Below are 20,550 nucleotides of genomic sequence, written 5' to 3' on the forward strand. Positions count from 1 at the left end.
TTATCACATAATCGATGCAAGCGATTTACACTAATGCAGGCATTAAAAACTGCATCCAGAGCCAATTTAATTAAATTCAACTTTATTTGTATAGCGTCACGCCACAACAGTGTCATCTCAGGGCAATTTACAGACATATCAATTTGAACCAGTATTCTTCGACCAGCGTTCCTTAAGGTTCTGAGAACCCGTTGCCCTGTATGTTTTAGATGCGCCTACTTTGGCGCTATGGATCACATCAATGAACTTCCTTACCAGGTTTTTTAATTGCAAGCCTGTTAACGAGTCTTTCATTTAGGTGTGTTAAAGTAGGGTTGCCTCTAAACCATGCTGGCAGTGGGTCCCGAGGACGAGGATTGAAAAACACTGCTTTAGGCAATAAGCACAGAGTATGACGTAGCTCTGTGCCATGAGACAGCTACTCTTAGCTCTGCATAAACAAGCTACAAAATAAATTAACTACAGTTATCATCTGTACCTATCTTTTATGCATGAACTATTTATTGGTATATAGATATGTACATATATATATATATATATATATATATATATATATATATATATATATATATATATATATATGTATATGTATATGTATATATATATATATAATATAATTATATTATCATTTCTGTGAAAACAAGCTTTTCAGCTGCGACGCTAACTGCACCCCTCTCTTTCCTACCTTGTTATGACCGTTTTGACATCTTTTTCCAATCTTCAAGTCTCACTTGTTATGATAGTCATGCAGAAATTGCATCCCATGGGCAGCTTTTTCACGTGTTCTTGTGAAATCAAGATTTTAACTCTTGATATTTTCAAACCAAATTGCTTGCCTACTTTGCGTTGGCAGCTGTGTTTATAACAGACCACAGGGTCACCTTTCCCTCTTTTCTGCTTCTTTCGGTCAGATAAACATCTGCTTTTCTGCTTAAAACAAACCGAGGGGATAGAGATTTTAACTTGTGTTTTTATAGGGGTGTTGATGTGCGTGTGGTGATAAAGGTGTGAACCGACAGTGTTTTTGCTGGAAATCAATCATAAGTGTTTCACAGTGGGACTACTATCACAACCATCTCCACAAACAGAAACGCTATGAAGCTAAACGCCTGTTCTGCTGCAATCAGTGAAGCTCAACAGGAAAGTGAGGGTTTCCTTTATAGAGTCTAAGCAAACACATTTACAAAAATAAACAATATGACTTTGTCAAATCATACGCTGTACTAAAATATATACCTTTAAGCATTTATTGAAAAAAAAATAGGCCCTATTTATGGGTTATTTCTGTTTTCTGCAGTGACTAACAAAAACAAAACAAAAATACAGCGTGTAACAAAAACTTCACAGATGTAATGGGATACATGTTCCATTTTATGAGTACTTGCTCAGAAGCACCTCATACAAAAATCCCAAAAATATGCTAAATTGTGACAGTTTTTTGTAAAAACAAGCAATCAAAAACATCCAAATTACTGGCTTGTTTAATTTGTTTGGGTTCCCATTTTTAGGAATGCTATAAACCTTCTCTAAAAGCCACCAAACATCCACATTTTTTCAGTCAGCAATGGCAACATGGATGCATCTGCTTGCTGTAGGTTACGGCATCATCGCCGTATGCAAACCCCGGCTTGCAGTGCAGCCATACAGAAGTATTGTCTTGTGACTGGTTGGTTTGTGATTATGCTTTCTGGAATTCTTGCTGAGTTTGTGCAGAAAACAGAAGAGAAAGCTCAACACGGCAGCATATTTATTTATTTATTCATATTTATATTATATTATTATAATATTATTTATTATTTAATGTTATTGAGCATATTATTTATCATATTATTTATTCATATTTATTCATATATATTTATATTTATATTGAATTTACCTTTGGGATTAATGAAGTATTTTCCATTTAACTTTTTTTTTTCACCAGTATCAGGAGCCCTACAATATGCGTATAAGTGTGAATCCAGCTTTACAAGTGAAGCGGATGGGAACATTTCTTGAACTGCAATACCACTAATGACCACTAGTCTCCAAAACAGTTCTTTCATGAAATATCTTGTGAATAAAATTTTTATTTCTCATCTCAAAGTGGTGTGGATCCTTTTAAAATCATTTCTATCTATCCATGATCCATCCATTTCTCTCTCCATCGATCTATCAATATATATTTATCAATGGAAATTTACTGAATTGTTAGCTAATGTTACCATGTGTTTCTGCTTACACTCATCACGTGGTCTGTTGTTTATTAAATGAAATTATAAAAAGACTGAATTAAAATCATAACTCAGACATTGCTTTCAAGACAAGCAGTTAGAAAAATATTAATAAATTGATATTAAACAGAGCACATATTTGGCATTTTGCATGATAAACTGCTATTCATGTGGTTTCTTTGCTTATCCCTGTCTTTTCATATTAAAGCAGCTGATATCTGACTTATTGGACACAGCTCTTTACATCTTAAAATCTGACTATTTTCATGCCAAGAAATTCCAAATAGCTCTCCTGTTTTTCACAAGGATTTCCTTCCTTTGAGGGCAGAAAATCCTCTGAAACAGTCTTTAAACCATAAGACTCTAAAGCCTTCTTCTGCGTGCCGATGTAATAATAATCAAAATAATAACTGCTTTAATGGTGGACAGTATTATGCCAGTCACTTTTTCAACAAATATTTTTTCAACTGTATCTAAGACTTAACATTTTAACAGTAAATCCTTCTTAACTGTCCTTGCAGCATTACCTCAGGTCATTGGACTGTCATTGTACCGTGTGCCATGCGGGAGCATTTGATAAACACACACAGGTTATATAAGTACCTTTTCCCTCCTATGAACAGTTCGCTTTGTGTCTCTGTATCAAGTTTGAGCTGCTGTTTTTGTAAAACCCAAACAAGCAGAGCAGCACAAGACAGGAGATGGAGGAAAAGATTATGAGCCACTCAGGGAAGGGAAGGGCGTACGGTATGTGTGTGTGGTTATGCATTTTTGGGATTCTTATGTCAGAGCTCCCACCTCTGTCCTTCTATATGTTAAACATACAGTATTACTCCTGATTATTTCCTCCTCACACATCCACGTGTTTGGTGTACCACAAGTAAAAGGTGTGTCATCTGTCTTTGGCATGCAGTGTTTTGTCTGCTCTAAGTGTGCATGTGTGTGTGTGTGTGCAGTAATCAGCAGAGAAAGTGGCCCTGATAGTCATTACTGCCCAGACGCTGCAAGACGAAAGGGTCAGTTTGTTTGTTGTCCCTCCGCAGGGGTTTTGTGGTTTACGATGATTACACTGTCTGTTAGTCAACCACAAAGCCAACACACATTTAATAACGTCCAGACCCTGCTGCTGCTGCAGCATTAGCAGCAATTAGTCTACTCAGGATGTAAATGGCTGTTTCTTTCTGTCTCCAAATCTAGCTTCCTTCCATCTCACATTATTCCCTGTACATCTTCTGATTTCATTCTGCATGCTGCTTTTTGTGTGCATCCACGAGTTTCTTATTAATCTCCAGCTCTGGTAAGATAATGTTGTGCACATATGATATCCTGACTTAATTATAAGCCGACTATGATGATATTAGGAGTTATTTTTGGAAAACAGGTGATTTCATACTTTGCTTTTTTTTTTTTTTTTTGCATCCAAGTACTGCACTGCAAAAACTCAGCCTTAAAAAACAAGAAAAAAATATCCAAAAATCAGGCAAATGTTGCTTAAAATAAGATAAATTATCTGCCAACAGAATGAGAAAATTTGGCTTGTCAAGACTTCCCAAAACAAAAATACTCTTAAAACAAGAGGAATAAAAACTGGCATAAAAACTAAGAACTATCTTACCTTTAAAAAAAAAAAAAAGCATATGTATAATCAATTTAGGATTTTAATCTTACTTAGATATTAGTTTTTGCAATGTGCTGTATTCAAAATAACTCAGAAACAGCAACACTTTCAAGCAGTTCTGATGCTCCATCAGAATTGGGATATCAGAACTCAAAATTATGTCATTTATAATATAGATATTGCCATCAGAATAAACTTTGTCCATATTATGTAAGTTTTCTTTTGGGGCAGTTTTATGCAGATTACTGGTAAAACAATATATCTTTTTCTGGATACATTTGTTTATTACCCCCTAACCATCGGGGCTCTACGCCTGGGTTTTATTTTATATAAAATTTTATACAATCTGTTAGACGTTTCATATTGCAGTCCATCCTGCACTTGCCGATCTATCACTAGCATTGACGAATGGCATCAATGGGGGTATCAATGCTTTTCTGACAAAGTAATAATATATTAACTGTATCTGTTTATTATCTACAAGGGCTGTAAAAGACAACTCTTTTAGGTTAATGATCTGGCTATAAATATTAATATTCCAGTTCTCAACAGCAGACTAAAGTAGTGATGGTTAAACCTCATTCACAATGTCCATTCAGTGTGAGACGGGTGCCTCATCAATTCTTATTTTCAGGTTTTCACCCATTTTCTTTCATCATAGAGCTTTATAAAGTCACAAATGGCTTGGTTTACAATCTGTTGCCAAATCCTTTATTAAGTTGTATATAAGTGTAACAGCTGCAGGATTTAATACTTTTTTGGTAACATATTTCTGCCCCTCATCAGAAATGTGAAGATCCTAACATGGTCAACTATCAGCAGTGTCATTCCAACCCTGTTTGTCCACAAGTTATACAAGTGGGTGTGTGCAGTTTTCAGTGTGTGCATGTGTTAATTGTCTCTTATCATAGTATGGTAAACATATGAAATTGGTTGAAATACCAGCTGTCTGGACCAGATCCAGATGCTTCTGGCCCCTTCGCCTTCCTTTCTGTCCACTTCCTCCCCCTCTCCCCTGCCTCCTCTCCGTCCACTCTTTTCATTAATCCCTTCTTCTTGATTTTGAAATGTGTCATTTAGGTCTTCTGCCCCTTATTTGTCTGGACTTCTCATTTGTGCAATCGCCTCCCCCATTAGTGTGACTGAAATGGTGTGTGTGCGTGTGTGTTCATCCAGGCTCAGTTCATGTGGAGGGCGTGTTGCTTAAAGTGCTGTTCTTGTAGTATGTAGATGTTCTCGTAACAGTGTGTTAAACGGAGCCATTTAGAGCTTGGTGACACATCACATACCGTGGGAAACAAATGTAAGAATGGGTGTGTGTTTTTTGTGCATTTTTTAGTTATTTGCTGCTTGTGTGTATGTTGATTAGTGTGTCTACCTCTGTAATCACTGTATAATTGTGTGTCCTACATTACAGTTGCACGGTGTAACGCAAACAAATAAAGAGCTTCCTCAGATGCCCCCCCCCCCCCTTCAATCATTATCCAGCATGCATGGCATTCCAGCTCAAAGGAATGACAAGGAGATTGTTATTGTGCTCTCTGAGCTGCATACTTGTACTCTTCTCATACGCACATACTCATAAACACACACACACACACACACACACACACACACACACACACACACACACACACAGGCTTTTCAGGGCAGAGGCCCATTCTTGTTTCCAGCAATGAAGCCAAACAATCAACCTCCATTCACTAATTTCAGGCAAGATACACAGACAAAGAGATGAAGCAAGGGAAAGTAAGAAAATTAAAGAATCTGAAGGAGACGAGGAAGAAGAAGACAGTAAGGGAAGGATAAACGGAAGAAGAAATATAAAATGTGGGGGATTTTCCTCTCAGTCTTACTGACCTCTTTGTTCGTCCCATCTTTCTGTCAGTGTCTCCGTCTGTCAAGCAGGATTTTGCTAATGAGGTCTTTCTTGCTTTTCCAGGTTCATGGAAAGTGTGTGTGCAGACACAATACGGCAGGTGAACACTGTGAGCGCTGCGCTCCGCTCTACAACGACCGACCCTGGCAGCCCGCTGACGGACTGACGGGGGCTCCGCACGAATGTCGAAGTGAGTCTAATAAATCACTCACACTTTTTCCTCTTTGATTGTTAAATGAAGAGAATAAAACATTTATTTGGCAGCGATAAGCAGCAGCCCTGCTTTCCACAGATAAGGACTGTGACTCAGTAGGACAATTTGCAGGCTGATGTAAGGTCGTGCAATGAAATCAAAACTATAACTTTGATTTACATTCAGTGAGGACAGAAGTGTAGCTGTACATGTTGATCTGTCTTTCCTGTCCTCTCCACCCCAACCAGTCGAGGCAGATGGCTGCCCTCCCTGAGCCGGGTTCTGCCGGAGGTTTTTTTCCTGTTAAAGGGGAGTTTTTTCCTTCCCACTGTCGCCGCATGCAGCTCAGGATGGGGGATTGGATCGAAGTCATGATTCGATGCAATCAGTCGGTTTCTATTATAGGATATGTATGAATTGGCTTGAAATGATGTGTATGTAAAGTGTCCTGTGACAACATTGTTGTGAAGTGGCGCCATACAAATAAAGCTGAATTGAATTGAATTAGCTCTATGAAGATTATAAAAAAGATTTAAGTCCAAGATCCATGACACAGGTACCAAGTATCAAACACATTCTTGTCAGAATTAAAATACCTGACAAGTAAATATATCACCAGTAAAAACTCCAATGTTATTGCTACTATTGTTCATTTTCTCCAGAGTGTAAATGTAATGGACACGCTCAGAGCTGCCATTTTGATTGGATGGCGTGGCGCGAGTCTGGTCAGCGAAGTGGAGGCGTATGTGACTGTCTCCACAACACAGAAGGCCATCAGTGTAAGAGATGCAAAGCTGGCTTCTACAGAGACCCACAGCGTCCGCATACCGCTCCAGACTCCTGCAAACGTAAGACACACACATACACACCCATCCCATTGAACATGCTGCTCAATCCAGTAAATTCCACACCTAACAATCCTCCAGACATGATCTGACTGGGGACTCGGTTCAGGTGGGGGTTGCAACATTCAACTGGAGTGAGTTTGCTTTCATATGTAAACCAAACATTTTGAATACCACCTTTCCATACTCGCTTGAGATGGCGTTGCGTCTAAACTATAAGAGATAACGAGACAAATTCCGCCACAGAAGTTATGGTTTGTTTGGGTCACTTGAAGCTGATCGAGACTTACGGTGGACCAGAGTTTGCTTGTTGATGTACAAACAAATCAAACTTTCTGAGCAAATAAACAAGAGGTTAATTATGAAGAGACAACAGTTGGAGCATATTCACACCAACCATTTTTAATTGTGAATGCACAAACAAGCTTGTTTAAAAATGCTTGATGGACATGAAGTTCTGAGAACTGCTCCAGCTGCTCCTCACTGGAGCAGGAGCTTTTCAATCTACACCTCCCTTGAAGAGGTTAAAAAGAAGTTTGTATTGTTGTCTAATTATCAGACGGTGCTTTCTGCCCAGTGGTGGAAGTGCACTGATGTGACTGTATGTGTGTGCATCAGGGTGCAACTCCACTGTGTGTGACACAGAGAGCAGTTATGGCATGCGGTCATGTAAATCAGACAAAGAACATCAAACCGTTTAACTTTTTTAAGAAGAGAACAAAGGATGAACCTGTTTGAGACGACAGGTGACTTAAATGCTTCTGTTGTGACTTGGCGCAACACAGAAAACTAGATCAAAATAAATTAACTTGACTTTTTTCACAGGTAATATATCACGTATGTTATGTAATATTGTGTATTTATAAGAGATGACTTTAACACTCTGACAGTAAATATTAGTGATTTAGGACTGTAGATTTAAAACTAAAAACTTTGACCTTTAAAACACACCGTAAAATGTCAAAGTATGATAAATCATACCTGCGGCGACAAAGTGTTGCTGTTGTGAATCATAACATTAATCTCATACACACCGCACTGGCACAGTTCTCTTATTCTTCTGAGGAATGTTGAGGATAGAGATCACAAGCTGGGACGTGCAGGGTGACGCTGAATCCTGGCAGCTGGCTGTAAATGTGTGTGTGTGTGTGTGTGTGTGTGTGTGTGTGTCGCAGCAGACGGCCTACACTCTATCCAAGGTTTACATCGTAGTTAATCATCAGATGGCGGCATTCTTTCGTCTTGACTCAAGGCTCAACGTAAGACTCCCGCTTGTCCATCTCTGCCCGCTTTGCCGTTTTTCAGATATGACTCAGGTTGCTTCGTGGAAATCATTGTCAGGGGTTTTAAATGTGTGAGTGTCCCCTCTGAGTGCGTGGATGCGTGGTTTCAGAGGCCTGCAGCCCTCCGCTGGCGAGATGAGTCTTAAGTAAACATTAGATAGTGATCCATAAACAGAACTGTGGCTGCATTCACACTCTGATTATCTGTCAGATTTGGCCAAAGCAGCTCAGTTATGCTGGACTTGAACATGTCTTTTTATTCTCATTGACATACATCTTGTCTAACCCAAAAATATTGTCAAGCAGCATCTAACCATCCAAAAACACAGAGCAGAGAGGGTATGTCAACTATCAGCCCAGTTTTTTTCCTCAGAGTTGTCATGTTTTGTTTCGATATAACAACAAGGAAATGCACACATGATAATACACTCATATAGAAATAATATGAACACAATACATAGTAAGTTACAGAAACAGAAAGGGAGTTTGTGTAAGGTTCGGAGGATAGTGTAAAAGATAATCAGAAGAAAGTCAACATTTATTGCTCTACATATGTATATGTTGATGCACAAACATGGAGATGCGGAGCATTTACATTTTATTCATGGAAGAGTTGGGAATGTCATAAATAATATATTTATATATGTATAGTTTTCCTCAAGCGTTGTACATCTTAATAAAGTTTCTGCCGTTCCATGGAAATTATTTCACGGGTTTAATTTCTCTCACTTATGTTCCCAATATCATTCTTTTGGTCACGACTTGGAGATTAGTATCATCAGTGATGGTTGGGAAAAATCAGCCTCATCTGTTCACCATGACTGACAGGTACAATGTCTCCATAACAACAGATGGTGCTCCAATCAGGAAATCAAACATGTATTAGAAATTAGTCCGACTTATTACCAGCTACATGAGCCAAACTCTTAACACTGGTTATACGACTGATTGACCCATAAGGGATTAAATACCACATACTTAAAAACACCTCCTTACCTCCATACCTACAGTATGTTCAGACTGTAGCTCTAAGTGCTCAATTCATATTTTCTTTTTTTTTTGCTGAGATTCAAGTATTTTTTCCCCGTGTGGTTCAATGTCACCACCATCAAAATCCAGTGCGAACTGAATATAGTCCACATGTGCACAGGAAGACGTGACGTCACACACAGAATACTGTATTTACGGAGATAAATATTGATTCTACATGTTTTCAGTTTTGTACAATCAGAGCCAAAAAAATATGATAAAATATGATTCTGTCCTTTGTTTATATTTGATCTTACCCTGCCTCATATGAAGCGTGACAAATATCTCACCTCAATGACATAAAACTTGGATATAATGCAATATCAGATCTTAATGTAATTTAGTACCGCATGTGAAAGTGGCCTGGCTCAGATTTGTGCGATTCAGACTGTCATAAAAAGATTACATATAGTCCTGTATGGGGAAAAAAAAGTCATGTATAAATTACAAATGTTTGATAGTATGACGAAAATATTTAGAACTGGCAACAGTGGCAAGTGGGAAACTGTTGCCTTTGCAGCTTACAACTGCAAGGTCACATTCAAGGCCCCAACAGCTCCAACCCTAGGCCAAAGGTGAATGAGAAAAAAGGCAGAAAATGTCTCGTTTTGACATATTGGCAATTGGCCGTATCAACTCTCTAAATACATCAGTGGTACAGATTACCACTAGACAAACAGCATACTGGTATTTCCTGATAAATCTTTACAGTTCTCAGTCATACTGTATCATGTGCATCACTGCATTTTTCTTTGCCTTGCTGTATGTTTATGAGAAAAATGTCTAGTTGATGAATTGAGTTAGAACTTAGGCGTGCTATTTTCCACGATATCTCTGCATCTCTGATAAGGCCAAAGAAACTGATGCACCAACGTTTTAACAGCAACAGGGATGTAGGGTTTGAGTTTCAGTGATTAGGTTGGGTGTTGTGCATTTTTGTTACACCTGAGAGCTCACCTGTTAGGTATCTATAGCAGCTAATGATCCTTAAAGACGGCTGATTGATGGGGGAAAAAAAGAGCGACAGCACGCTTGGAGAACCCCTAAGATGAAGGTACAGGTTGTGAAATCCCACCTTAGCGGCTTGCTGACAAAAGAGGAATTTCCCTCCGTTGCGAGGAACATTTTTTTCATACCAGCCTCTGAGGGGCCCTGGAACGAAAGCTCTCCTTTTAAGCCAACACAACCAGCACACCCAAACAGCTTAGCAAAAGCGAGGTTGCAGTGTGTATTTGTGAGTGCGTTGTGCAGGGAGATTGTCTGCAGTGGTTGCTCAGGCAGATGTCTTGTCATGTCTCGGCACACGCTCATAAAGTTTTCATTGTCTGAGCTCTTGTAACTGACAGGTTTCCCAGATACACACATATTTACCTACAGGAGTGGTGAAGTGACCCTTTTCATATGCTCGTAAATTCTCACAAGCTTACCAAACACATCATCAAGCACACGTGTTCGAACTTTACATGAATTGAGGTGGGACTGTATCGTCTACTGTTAATGATTAATATGTGAAGGCAGCATTCTAGACAATAGTGCAGATTTAGCCTTGTAGGCATGCCAAGTCTAAAAACGTGATATCTTTATGATTTTATGGATACTGTACTAGTTGGTCTTATGATAAGGTTTCTTATCGTTCCCTTCCTGAGAAATTTGTCCTATTAAACGTCTGGTTTGATGTTCAGTGAGGTTGATGTGACATTGATGCATTGATGCAGGCAAATGTGTAAAATCTGAGCTTGTATATAACAAGCTCAGATTTTATAAAATCAGATCACCTTTTAGAAAAAAAAACACATTTCTTCAAACATCTGTACAACTATGTAAAAAATGGGAAAAAATTATTTGCAATAAATGTTTAATGACAAAACAGTCCAATCTCAAACACATTCAACGTGTAATAATAAGTAAAGAGTTGGTCTGTCTTTCTGTTTTTTAATTTTGATGAATAACACAAATGAATATGGCTTTAAACACTGAAATGAGTCAGCTTGATATGATAAATTATCCTAAACACAGTCCTCAGAGCTTATCTTGTTGGACGCTACTGTTCCCACATTGTACGCCTGTATTCTACCTTCTTTACCCTCTGAAATTATCATCTCGGGCAAAAACCCTTTCAGTTTAAATCCCTTCCAGGGGACACTTTACATAAGATATCATCTTAGGGACATATATTCATTCAGCTGTCAAGAGGGGTACCCCAAGGCTCTGTGTTTGCCTCCCTTGTTTTAGCAAAAGAAACTACATGCTTTGGTCCAGTCATCAGCTTGGATGGCTTCTTAGATCCCTGCTATAATGATGACACTTTACTAATTATCATTCACACCGAATGACCCTGATGTCTAAGCTTGTTTTCAGGAAGATATAAATGAATGTCAGTATTCAAGTAAACTTCTCAGAGACTGAATTACTGCTCATCCCAGCCAGTCCGTTTATTCTTCAGGGTCGACAGCAGCTCTCTAAACTCAGTCATTCAGGCTTTTTATTCTTTTCAACCATTGTACGTTTATGTTGTCTAACACTTCCATCCTTACCTACACGACCAGACTGTTTTCATATGTGGCTTTACAGTGGTAGAAAGAAGTGCCAAATGCTATCAGGGCAAAAACATCCTTCCATGCCTTTATGATTCTGCTGCAGCAGAGATTCCCAACTCCGCTCCTCAAGTTCTACTGCAGACTGTCAATGTTTCCCCGCTGCAACAAACCTGACTCAGATTAACGGTTTAGCAGCAGACTTCTGTCAGAGATCCATTTAATTTGAATCGATTATGTTGCGGCAGGAAAACATCTAAAACCTGCAGGATATCAGGCCTTAAGGGGCAAGGTTTGGGGGTCATCTCTTCAAGATTATTTTTCTCATTAGCTTATGTGCCAAAGCTAAAAATGACATCATATTGCCTGGTGTTTTAGTGATGTGCACCTCCTAATTTATGTAATTACAAAATGTGCCAATTGATGCCTGGGTAACACATTTAAAAGAGGAATTAGGTTGATCGAAGAGGGTGCAAGCAAGTTTGTTCACATTTAAAAGTAAAGACGGGGATATTATTGTTGCAAATAAATTGAAAAACAGCTTTAAAGGCCACGTAACGATCCGACCTTCCAACTCTCTATTCCAGACTTTGTACAGTTCAACTTCTTCTGCTGGGATGCTGCGTGACATTAACACACCGCATCACATGCTAGCAAATAGATAAACACACCGGCTGTTCTGAACATGAAATGTGGCTGTTTCGGCAGATACACCAGAAGACCTTATCAGAGGAAGAGAAGAAATGAAAGAGGAAAAGACAGAGCAAGAGATAATACAAGAACCTTTTATCTTTAAAAAGTTTATTCAAGAAGTTGAAACCACTTTCAGAAACAATACTTCATCTCCAGGGATTGTTATTCTACAATTGGCCTTCCTCCTCAAGAATGAATAAAATCCATTTTATCCACCTATGTTATCAATGAATTCAATAGTAATCATTCAAATTATTTATTTTCTCCTCATTCAGATCAAAATCCCCCTAAACGTCTTTTTCATTTGTATCTCCAACATAGGGTTTGTTCTCTTCAAAACCTTGACTATAATTACACCATCATCATGTTTGTTTATGAAGTATATAGTTGCTGTTTGACTTATTTTGCTGTTTCAGCAGTGTTGGGGTGCCGTTTTCTCAGTAGCAACACATACCCTTTGGAATAAAGGTTTCAGCAACTTAAACATATAAACATTTAGTGAATTTAAAGGAAATTCAAAAAGTTTGATTTAAAAAAAACTTGCATTATCAGAGCTGTGACCTAAACACATTCCCCCGAGGGATCATTTATAAATTTTCCTTTTAGTCTTTAAATATCAGTCAATCTTTATTTATAAAGCACCCTTTATACAATGAAAATGTAGCATAAAGTGCTTTACATTAAAAGCAAAAAAGGATTAAAAAAAAAAAAAAACCCAAAACAACTAAATTATCTAAAATATCTTGCTAAAATTAGTCTGTGAAACCAGCATATAGACGACATGGCAAACTCATTAAATTATGTTTCAAGAGGCTCTGTCCCAACCCCATTAACTGTGTCAGGAAGATAAAACACTGGAAAAATTTAAAAAAAGATAATAAGACTAAACAAAAAAATAAGAGAATAAAAAAACATTTAAAAAAAAGAGATATAGTAAAAAGCAATTAAAGACTAATAAAAACATTAAAATGAGATTACAAAATAAAAAAAATAGTGCTCAGAAGACGTCTGGTTTACCAGTAAGTTGTCATTTACTACTAACAAAGCTTCAAGCACAATTTATCAAACAAAGGATAAATGGTTAAAGGGAAATACCCCCCCTTGGGACAGATTAATGCGGGAAGATGCGGTTTTAAGTGCTGCCAGACGGCTGTTTTCTCAAACTGCCAGTGGAAAAATGGGTAGATCCTGTAGCCTTTGGCGCAACAACGTTGTTTTTGTGGGATGTTCAAAGAATACCCAATCAGCACACAGTTAGGGGGGCACAAAGGTTGCAGAATGTGCAATATCTTTCTATGAGCACTAGTATGTCTGTCTTTGTGAGGACCGATTTGAGTTTTTAAACTTGAGGATTTGTTCATTGTTCCTACTTTGGGACAGAAGTTCAAAAAGCTGATTCGAGCTGGCACTTGGCATTCAGTAATGAAGTTAAAGTTATATAGAAAAGACTTCAAAAGGGCATGTTTTGGTAATAAAAGATAAAAGCCTTTGTCTGGAAGAGTAGACAATAGAAAACTGATAAATGATGAAACACTTCAGAGCTGGTCGTCAATGATTCGATATAGCCAACAGCTTAAATGACTTTTGTACACACTACTTATTACTATTGTAGTTTAGCTGTATTTATTGTACATTTTCATTGTTTTCTTTTCATATTCCCAGAGAATGTAAACTAAAAATAATCAAATTAATCAAAGCAGATAATGCACGATTAAACTCCTAACACCCACCAATTTTATTTAATTTAAACTCTTCCTTTCCCAGCATGCGACTGCCACCCTATGGGTTCCTTACCCTTCAACTTAGCAGATGGCTCCTCGTGCGACCCGTCCAATGGAAACTGCATCTGCAAGCCTGGAGTAGGTGGATTGCACTGCGACAGGTGCATGGTGGGATACTGGGGCTTTCATGAGTATGGCTGTCGTCCATGTGACTGTGCAGGAGACTGTGATCCATTCACTGGAGACTGCATGTTTGGGTGAGTTAAAATGCATTCTATCCTCAAATATCTGTATTTTATTAAATAGCAGAACCTTTTTTGACAGTATTAGGATGTTTGTGATTGTCTTGTGCTCTGTGATTACAAGATCTGGGTCCTCATTTATCAGCTATTCATAGAAACTAAGCCAGTAGTTGGTGAGATGTTTTACTCAGGAGTCACATTTTAGGGAAACTGGAGGTTTTGTTGATTTGAAGTAATCAGCTAAATTAAGGTCAAATGCCCACAGTCCCCTCTAAACAATCCTCATCAGCTCAATTGCATCTGAATTGCATCTGGACTGTGAAGAGTATCAAATAAATGAATTGTTGTCTGCTTGAAAAGTGAACTCAGTTCAGGTGCACTGAGAGTAGAGAAAACAAAAAGACCATTCTGTAAACCATGAGAAGAAATGACATGTGATGCAGTATACAGCAGGATGTCAGATATCTCACCAGCTCTCCTGCTGCTCATACTGGACAGATTCTGATCAATTAAAAAACCTTTGAACACCAAAAGCAAAAACAGAAACCCCAAGTTTGATTAAATTTATTGTTGCTCCATTGCTTACTTGCAGCGAGAAAACCATTTTTGGTCCTGGCCAATCAATGACAGCTTTCTTCCCAGTCTGTGGTCATTTGGGGGAATATAACCCCCCTAGTGAGCAGTTTCTGTAGCTGCATGACATGGTTGAGATGGTTTGGTCTGCTTGAGTAAAGTGCAGTGGAAAAGCAAACCAAAATGAGGAAAGGTACAGAAATCTTCAGGAATTCCCTGCCCAAACAAACCTGTGTGTGAATGTGACCTAAAACTACGTTTACCGCTGTATAGCATTTAGCAACAGCTCATAAATGTCTAAAAACTGAGGAAACAGCTGCTCGAGCTTTGGAATAAGAATTTCTGATAAAAGATTCCAGCTGTTCAAGAGTATTGGGTTTTTCTTCAAATGTTTTTTTATTGCAGGCAGATACTTTAAATGCGTTGCCCTGCTGTTATTACAAATTGTTTCATCATATATCACTTCCTCTTGGGGGCTCCATGGCGGTATAGTGATTAGCACTATGGCCTCACAGCAAGAAGGTTCGATCCTCGGCTCGGGAGGTTCAAACGGTGGAATTTGCATGTTCTCTCCAGATTTTCTCTGGCTTCCTCCCACCATATAAAGACATGCATGTTAGGTTAATTAGTCTAAATTGTCGAGTAAGCGTGAATAGTTGTTTTTTCTCTTCGTGTTAGCCCTGCGATGGACCTGTCCAACCTCTCACCTGAAGGCTGCTGGGATAAGCTCTCCCGCAACCCTTGATCAGATTAAGCAGTTCAGATAATGAATGAATGCTTTGTCTTGTTTATATATCCAACTTTTTGTCCAACTCTTAATTTCCAATACAGATAATAATATTTTTGAAGCCAAACAAACAAAAATATCTGGAAAACTTTACATGACATCTCTTATGTTTTGTCATTTTGAGTTAGAGGATACGTAGCGGAAGGGTTTGATATACAATATGTGCATGTTGTGTGAAAGTCATTGAAGTAAATGACTGATACTCATAATTTCCAACATTGCATTTTAATGCCAATATCAGCTGATAATATTGGTATGCCAATATTGGACATCTCTTGTCTTTTGTACAAAGTGCTGATAACAAACCCAATATTTCTTCTTACTTCTGGTGTGGAGGTTGCTGTAAACCATGATTTTAAATTTCGACTAACCACTGCACAGTTTTGTATTTCCTGTACATATTAAACGAGTTTTGGGCCAAAGTAGGAAACTGTGTTTCTAGATTATGTTCACACATCTTTACATGCCAGAGCTTTAACCTGTGGATACCATGGTGAACTGTTTACAGACTGTAATATCTGGAAGTGTCCCTGAGCCTGCATTGCTTTTTATGACAGAAACATGACCTTTTAGTACAGCACCACATAATCCCGTGCACACAGAGACATCTTCAGATTCTTTGAAGATTTCTCTGATCTAATTTATTATAGATAATGAAATACTCAAAGTTTTTACAACTTTTTGTTGAGAACCTGCTCCACAATTTGGCGACCTAGTTTTAGCAAAAACCTGCTTCATCTTTTCTCTGCTGCTTTATGGTGCACCTTTTATACCAGTGTTTCCAGTTAACATAATCAATTCCAGGTTATGAACATCTTACTTTTACAGCCTGTTTTTCTGTGCCTGTCCACACTCCTGCTGTGAAATACAACCATTTTTAACATTTAAAATTCTATTGTAAATAAAATATTGGTTTAAAAGATTTGTGAATTACTGCATTTTTATCTACAGAAGAGTATTAGGGCCATTGAATAGAACAAAATTAATTCAGTGAATTCTGACTTTAATCTCAGAATTCTGAGATTAAAGTCAGAATTCTGAGTAGCCATGCAGCACAAAATAACGCTGCGTGGCTTCCTTGCATAAGCAGCAATTCTGACAATCTGAATTGAGGCTTACACACTATACACAGCTCAACAGAAACACCTGCAAAGCGCAATTGTTTTTTGTAAAAACTGACTAATGTTGCTTTCATTTTTCAAAAGAATGAAATAGGAACACAGCTATTGAAAGCCCAGGTGTTAAACTTGTAGTCTTAACTTGTAGTTAAACTTCTGAGATTAAAGTCAGAATTCTGAGAAAAAACTTTGAATTCTGACTATTTTCACAGAATTCATTTTTTTTATTCAGTGGCCCCAATACTCATCCGTATTTATCTTTTACAGAGCATCCCATCTTAATTTGGAATTAAAATTGTATTTAACATATGTGTTGCTGCATTACAGCTCTGATCTGGACCTGTACAACCTGGAGGGAAACTCCAGTGAGCCAGTCAGGATCTTTAGATCTCATGAGCTCTTCTCTGCTTTGCACTACTCAGGTGAGATACAGCAATACTCCATGTGTGTGTGTGCATTAATCCTCCTCCTCTGTAGCCCAACCACCAAACATTAATGTTCAGGTAATTAAGTTATTGATAAGGCATCAGAGGAAAATGAGGCTATAGTGGACTTGTGTGTCTTTATAAGTGCATTGTTAGTGTTCGCCTCCCTCCACCACCACCTCCCTGTAACTGCAGCTTTCAAAAGCCACATTCCTTACTGGATCCATGTGCTTTACTTGCATTCTTAGGAAGCTTCATATACACCATCTGAGACCACACACATAATTATTTATGTTACAAATCTGTGCTTTTTTTTTTTTACCTGCAGAGAAGTGTGAGTGCAAAGAGCAAAGCCTGACCAACAGTAAACTGTTCTGCACCATGAATTATGCATATGGTAAGATCTCATCTCATGCACTCTACATCAGAAGCAACATCTATAAAGTGCATTTCCTTGTTTTACATATTTAACTATCAAAAGATGATTGAGGTTATTACAACCAGACTCCGAGAGGTCCTATGAGGTAAAAGCAAAAATAGTGGATGTGCCCCAGAACAACCCCACACTAAACATTTAAGGAAACCTGGGAGAGTTAGACCACATCCAAAATATGTGGATTTGGAGTAGCAACTTGTCCAAAAGTAGCGGTACTTCTAAAGCTTTGAGTCTGACTGTGGATCTGAGATTTGCTGGAGATTAAAGTGTTTAGTTGTGTTCTCATTTAAACTACTTGTAAACTTGTATATAATGTGGGACAAAAATAAAGCTCTATTAGTTACTGCTCATGTTTCCAAAGAAATAACCTGACAAGTTGAAAAATTTAAATTAAAAAAAAAAAAAAATCCATCAATAATAAGCATTTTACTGGTTTGATTGGACACCCAAACCATTTCTGCTTCTAGAGGAGAAACATAGTTGATTTTCTTTGACAAAGAAGAATAATCACCCGTCAAAAACCTCGTTCAGTTTTTCATTTGTATTGTGTTGTTAAATTCAAAGCACTCTCTTTAATTCTAAGGTTTCACTCATCATTGCATTTATAAAAAATAAGACCTTCACCTGCTGATAAATTAAATCTCGAACCTTTTTTTAGTTGCAACAACTTTAATTAATTATAAGTTTCATGCATCATTGTAAAGAATTTGTTCCACTCTTTACAACATTGCTTCAGTTCAAAGTTTGCAGCATTTGTTTATGCACAGTATTTCTCTTTTTGTCCTGAACAGCTGTTCTGTTGTATATTTGCTGCTGTTTCATGAGCTAATTCCTACCAAGTTTTAGCCTCACCTTAGGCTCTAGAATAGTTTGGTATACAGAAGACTTTATCATAGTATTATTGACTGCAAGGTGTTGGTATCCTGAGGCAGTAAAAAAGCCCAAATCATCAGCCCTCCACCACCGTGCTTGACAGCTGGTATGAGGGGTTTGTGCTGATATGCGGCGATTGCTTTTCTCCATACATGCTGCTGTAGTTTTGGACCACTTTGTCTCAAACACAAAAGTATTGCGGTTTGTTCAGATGTACTACAGTATATTCAATTTCAGTGCAAAAAGCCTTTAAACCAAGCCATACATGTTAAGTCTTTTTCTACTTATATCATCATTAGCTTCAACATTTATCACGGTAACCAAGGCCTATAAAATCTGACATGTAGCTCAGTTTACCTGAGCGTTGCATACTCTGACCTTCAGGTGAACTTGCTGGCACTCTACTTACAAATAACCCCTCTGTAAGATGATGGACTTACATTAATTTATTTGGAAATGGTTCCAAAGCTTTCTCCAGTCATATTTGTTGAATTATTTAGCTCAGAACCGCATATCTGGACGTCACCCATGTACTTGGACAAAAGTTAAAAGATTTAAAAGTCATCCAGATTCCTCATTTAGCACCTATATAAAATATTGGCACAATAAGACTGATAATTCAGATTCAACGCCCCTGGAGAAAATTTAACTCATTTCAATTTCAATCAAAATGATAAAAACTTCCACGATCAGATAAAGCATCGTTTGAAGTTTGTCCAGCCAAACACAGCTGCCTTGGAAAACTAATGTGGAACCCTCTTCTTCTAGTTCTTTTCTTAGATTTTAGTACAGAAAACAGTCAAATCTGGTGTCTAAAATAAGATCTTAACACAGAAATGCTTAGATTTATTCATGCTGTAACATTTTGTCTTCCTCCCTGACCTTTAGTACTAAAGGTGAAAGTGTTGTCAGCTTACGATAAAGGCTCCCACGCCGAGGTGGAGGTCAAAGTTCAGAAGGTGCTCAGTCAGAATACCAAACTGAGGATACAGCGTGGTCGAGTTACTCTTTACCCAGAGTCCTGGACATTACGGGGCTGTACATGCCCCATCCTCAACCCAGGTCAGAACACACATACACACACTGAAACATCCTGAATTTAGTCTCAAAGATAATAAGTCAGTGTTAACACTGAAATCAAAGAACATAATATGGAAAGAGAGGTAGAGTATCTCTTATAGATGAAGATGTACAGTAAATGTGGAATCAAACATACTTTTTCCCAATCATTCTGCTTTGAAGCAGATCTAGATAAGAAGTGTAAGACTGCACGATAATCTCTCATAGTTCTGATATACTTGTGTGATTATGTGGTTTTCAGTTTGAACAAAACTTTAGAAATTAAAGTCAGAACTTTATTTGTCCTCATTTTTCAGATATGGAGTATCTGGTAGCAGGTCATGCAGACCGTAAGCAGGGCCGCCTCCTGGTCAACATGAAGAGTTTTGTGAAACCTTGGAAAGCCAGCTTGGGTCGCAAAGTCCTCACACTGCTGAAGAAAGACTGCAACTGGTAGACGGACAGGAAAACAGACAAAAAACTGGAGGGACACAACAGATGAGACTGTTTCTGATTAGACAATACCAGGGATTTTCCTTCCCCTGTCCTCCAGATGTGGATTTCTAAATCACAGAGGCGTGACAGCAGGTTTTGGGGGACTGAACTGAGATGATTGAACCCCTCCTTTTCTCTGAAGCTGGTGGTGAAGAGCAGAAGCTAAAAGCAGACAGGATCTCGTTTTATTAAGACATATGTTTGCACCTGAGCAAACCTCATTCTTACATTCCTAAGTAGGATTCAGGCAAAAATATTCCTTCACTGTTCCATCAAAAAAAAAAAAAAAAAAAAAAAATCTGAGAATTCTGCGCTCTTCCCAAGAACTCTCCGCTACGAGGACTGAATGAGACCTGAACCCATCTACATGTAATAAAAGGCAGAAAAACTTTTCTTCCTCCTTTGCAGCACTTTAGCCTAAGATGGACTTAGAAAGCAAGGATGCACAAAAGAAGGAGGATTAAAAACACACCGACACACAACCTCCCTGATACAAATTGTGGATGTGCCGCCTTGGAAATGGATGCCCATGCT

General features: G+C 38.1%; 1 protein-coding gene across 1 annotated transcript in view; it reads left to right on the top strand.

Annotated features, from left to right (window-relative positions):
* Positions 1–19,978, top strand: part of ntn4 (netrin 4) — a gene marked incomplete at its 3' end in the record, with an annotated part of 31,705 nt that extends 11,727 nt beyond the window's left edge. The window contains exons 4-10 of the mRNA XM_079263269.1: positions 5,774–5,900; positions 6,566–6,751; positions 14,052–14,265; positions 17,056–17,150; positions 17,482–17,550; positions 19,351–19,524; positions 19,839–19,978. Coding sequence (XP_079119395.1) covers positions 5,774–5,900; positions 6,566–6,751; positions 14,052–14,265; positions 17,056–17,150; positions 17,482–17,550; positions 19,351–19,524; positions 19,839–19,978 — 1,005 coding nt within the window. The remainder of the gene's footprint in view (positions 1–5,773; positions 5,901–6,565; positions 6,752–14,051; positions 14,266–17,055; positions 17,151–17,481; positions 17,551–19,350; positions 19,525–19,838) is intronic.
* Positions 19,979–20,550: the final 572 nt, after the last annotated feature.

Source organism: Telmatherina bonti (genome assembly GCF_933228915.1).
Source record: "Telmatherina bonti genome assembly, chromosome: 23".
Lineage (NCBI taxonomy): Eukaryota > Metazoa > Chordata > Actinopteri > Atheriniformes > Telmatherinidae > Telmatherina > Telmatherina bonti.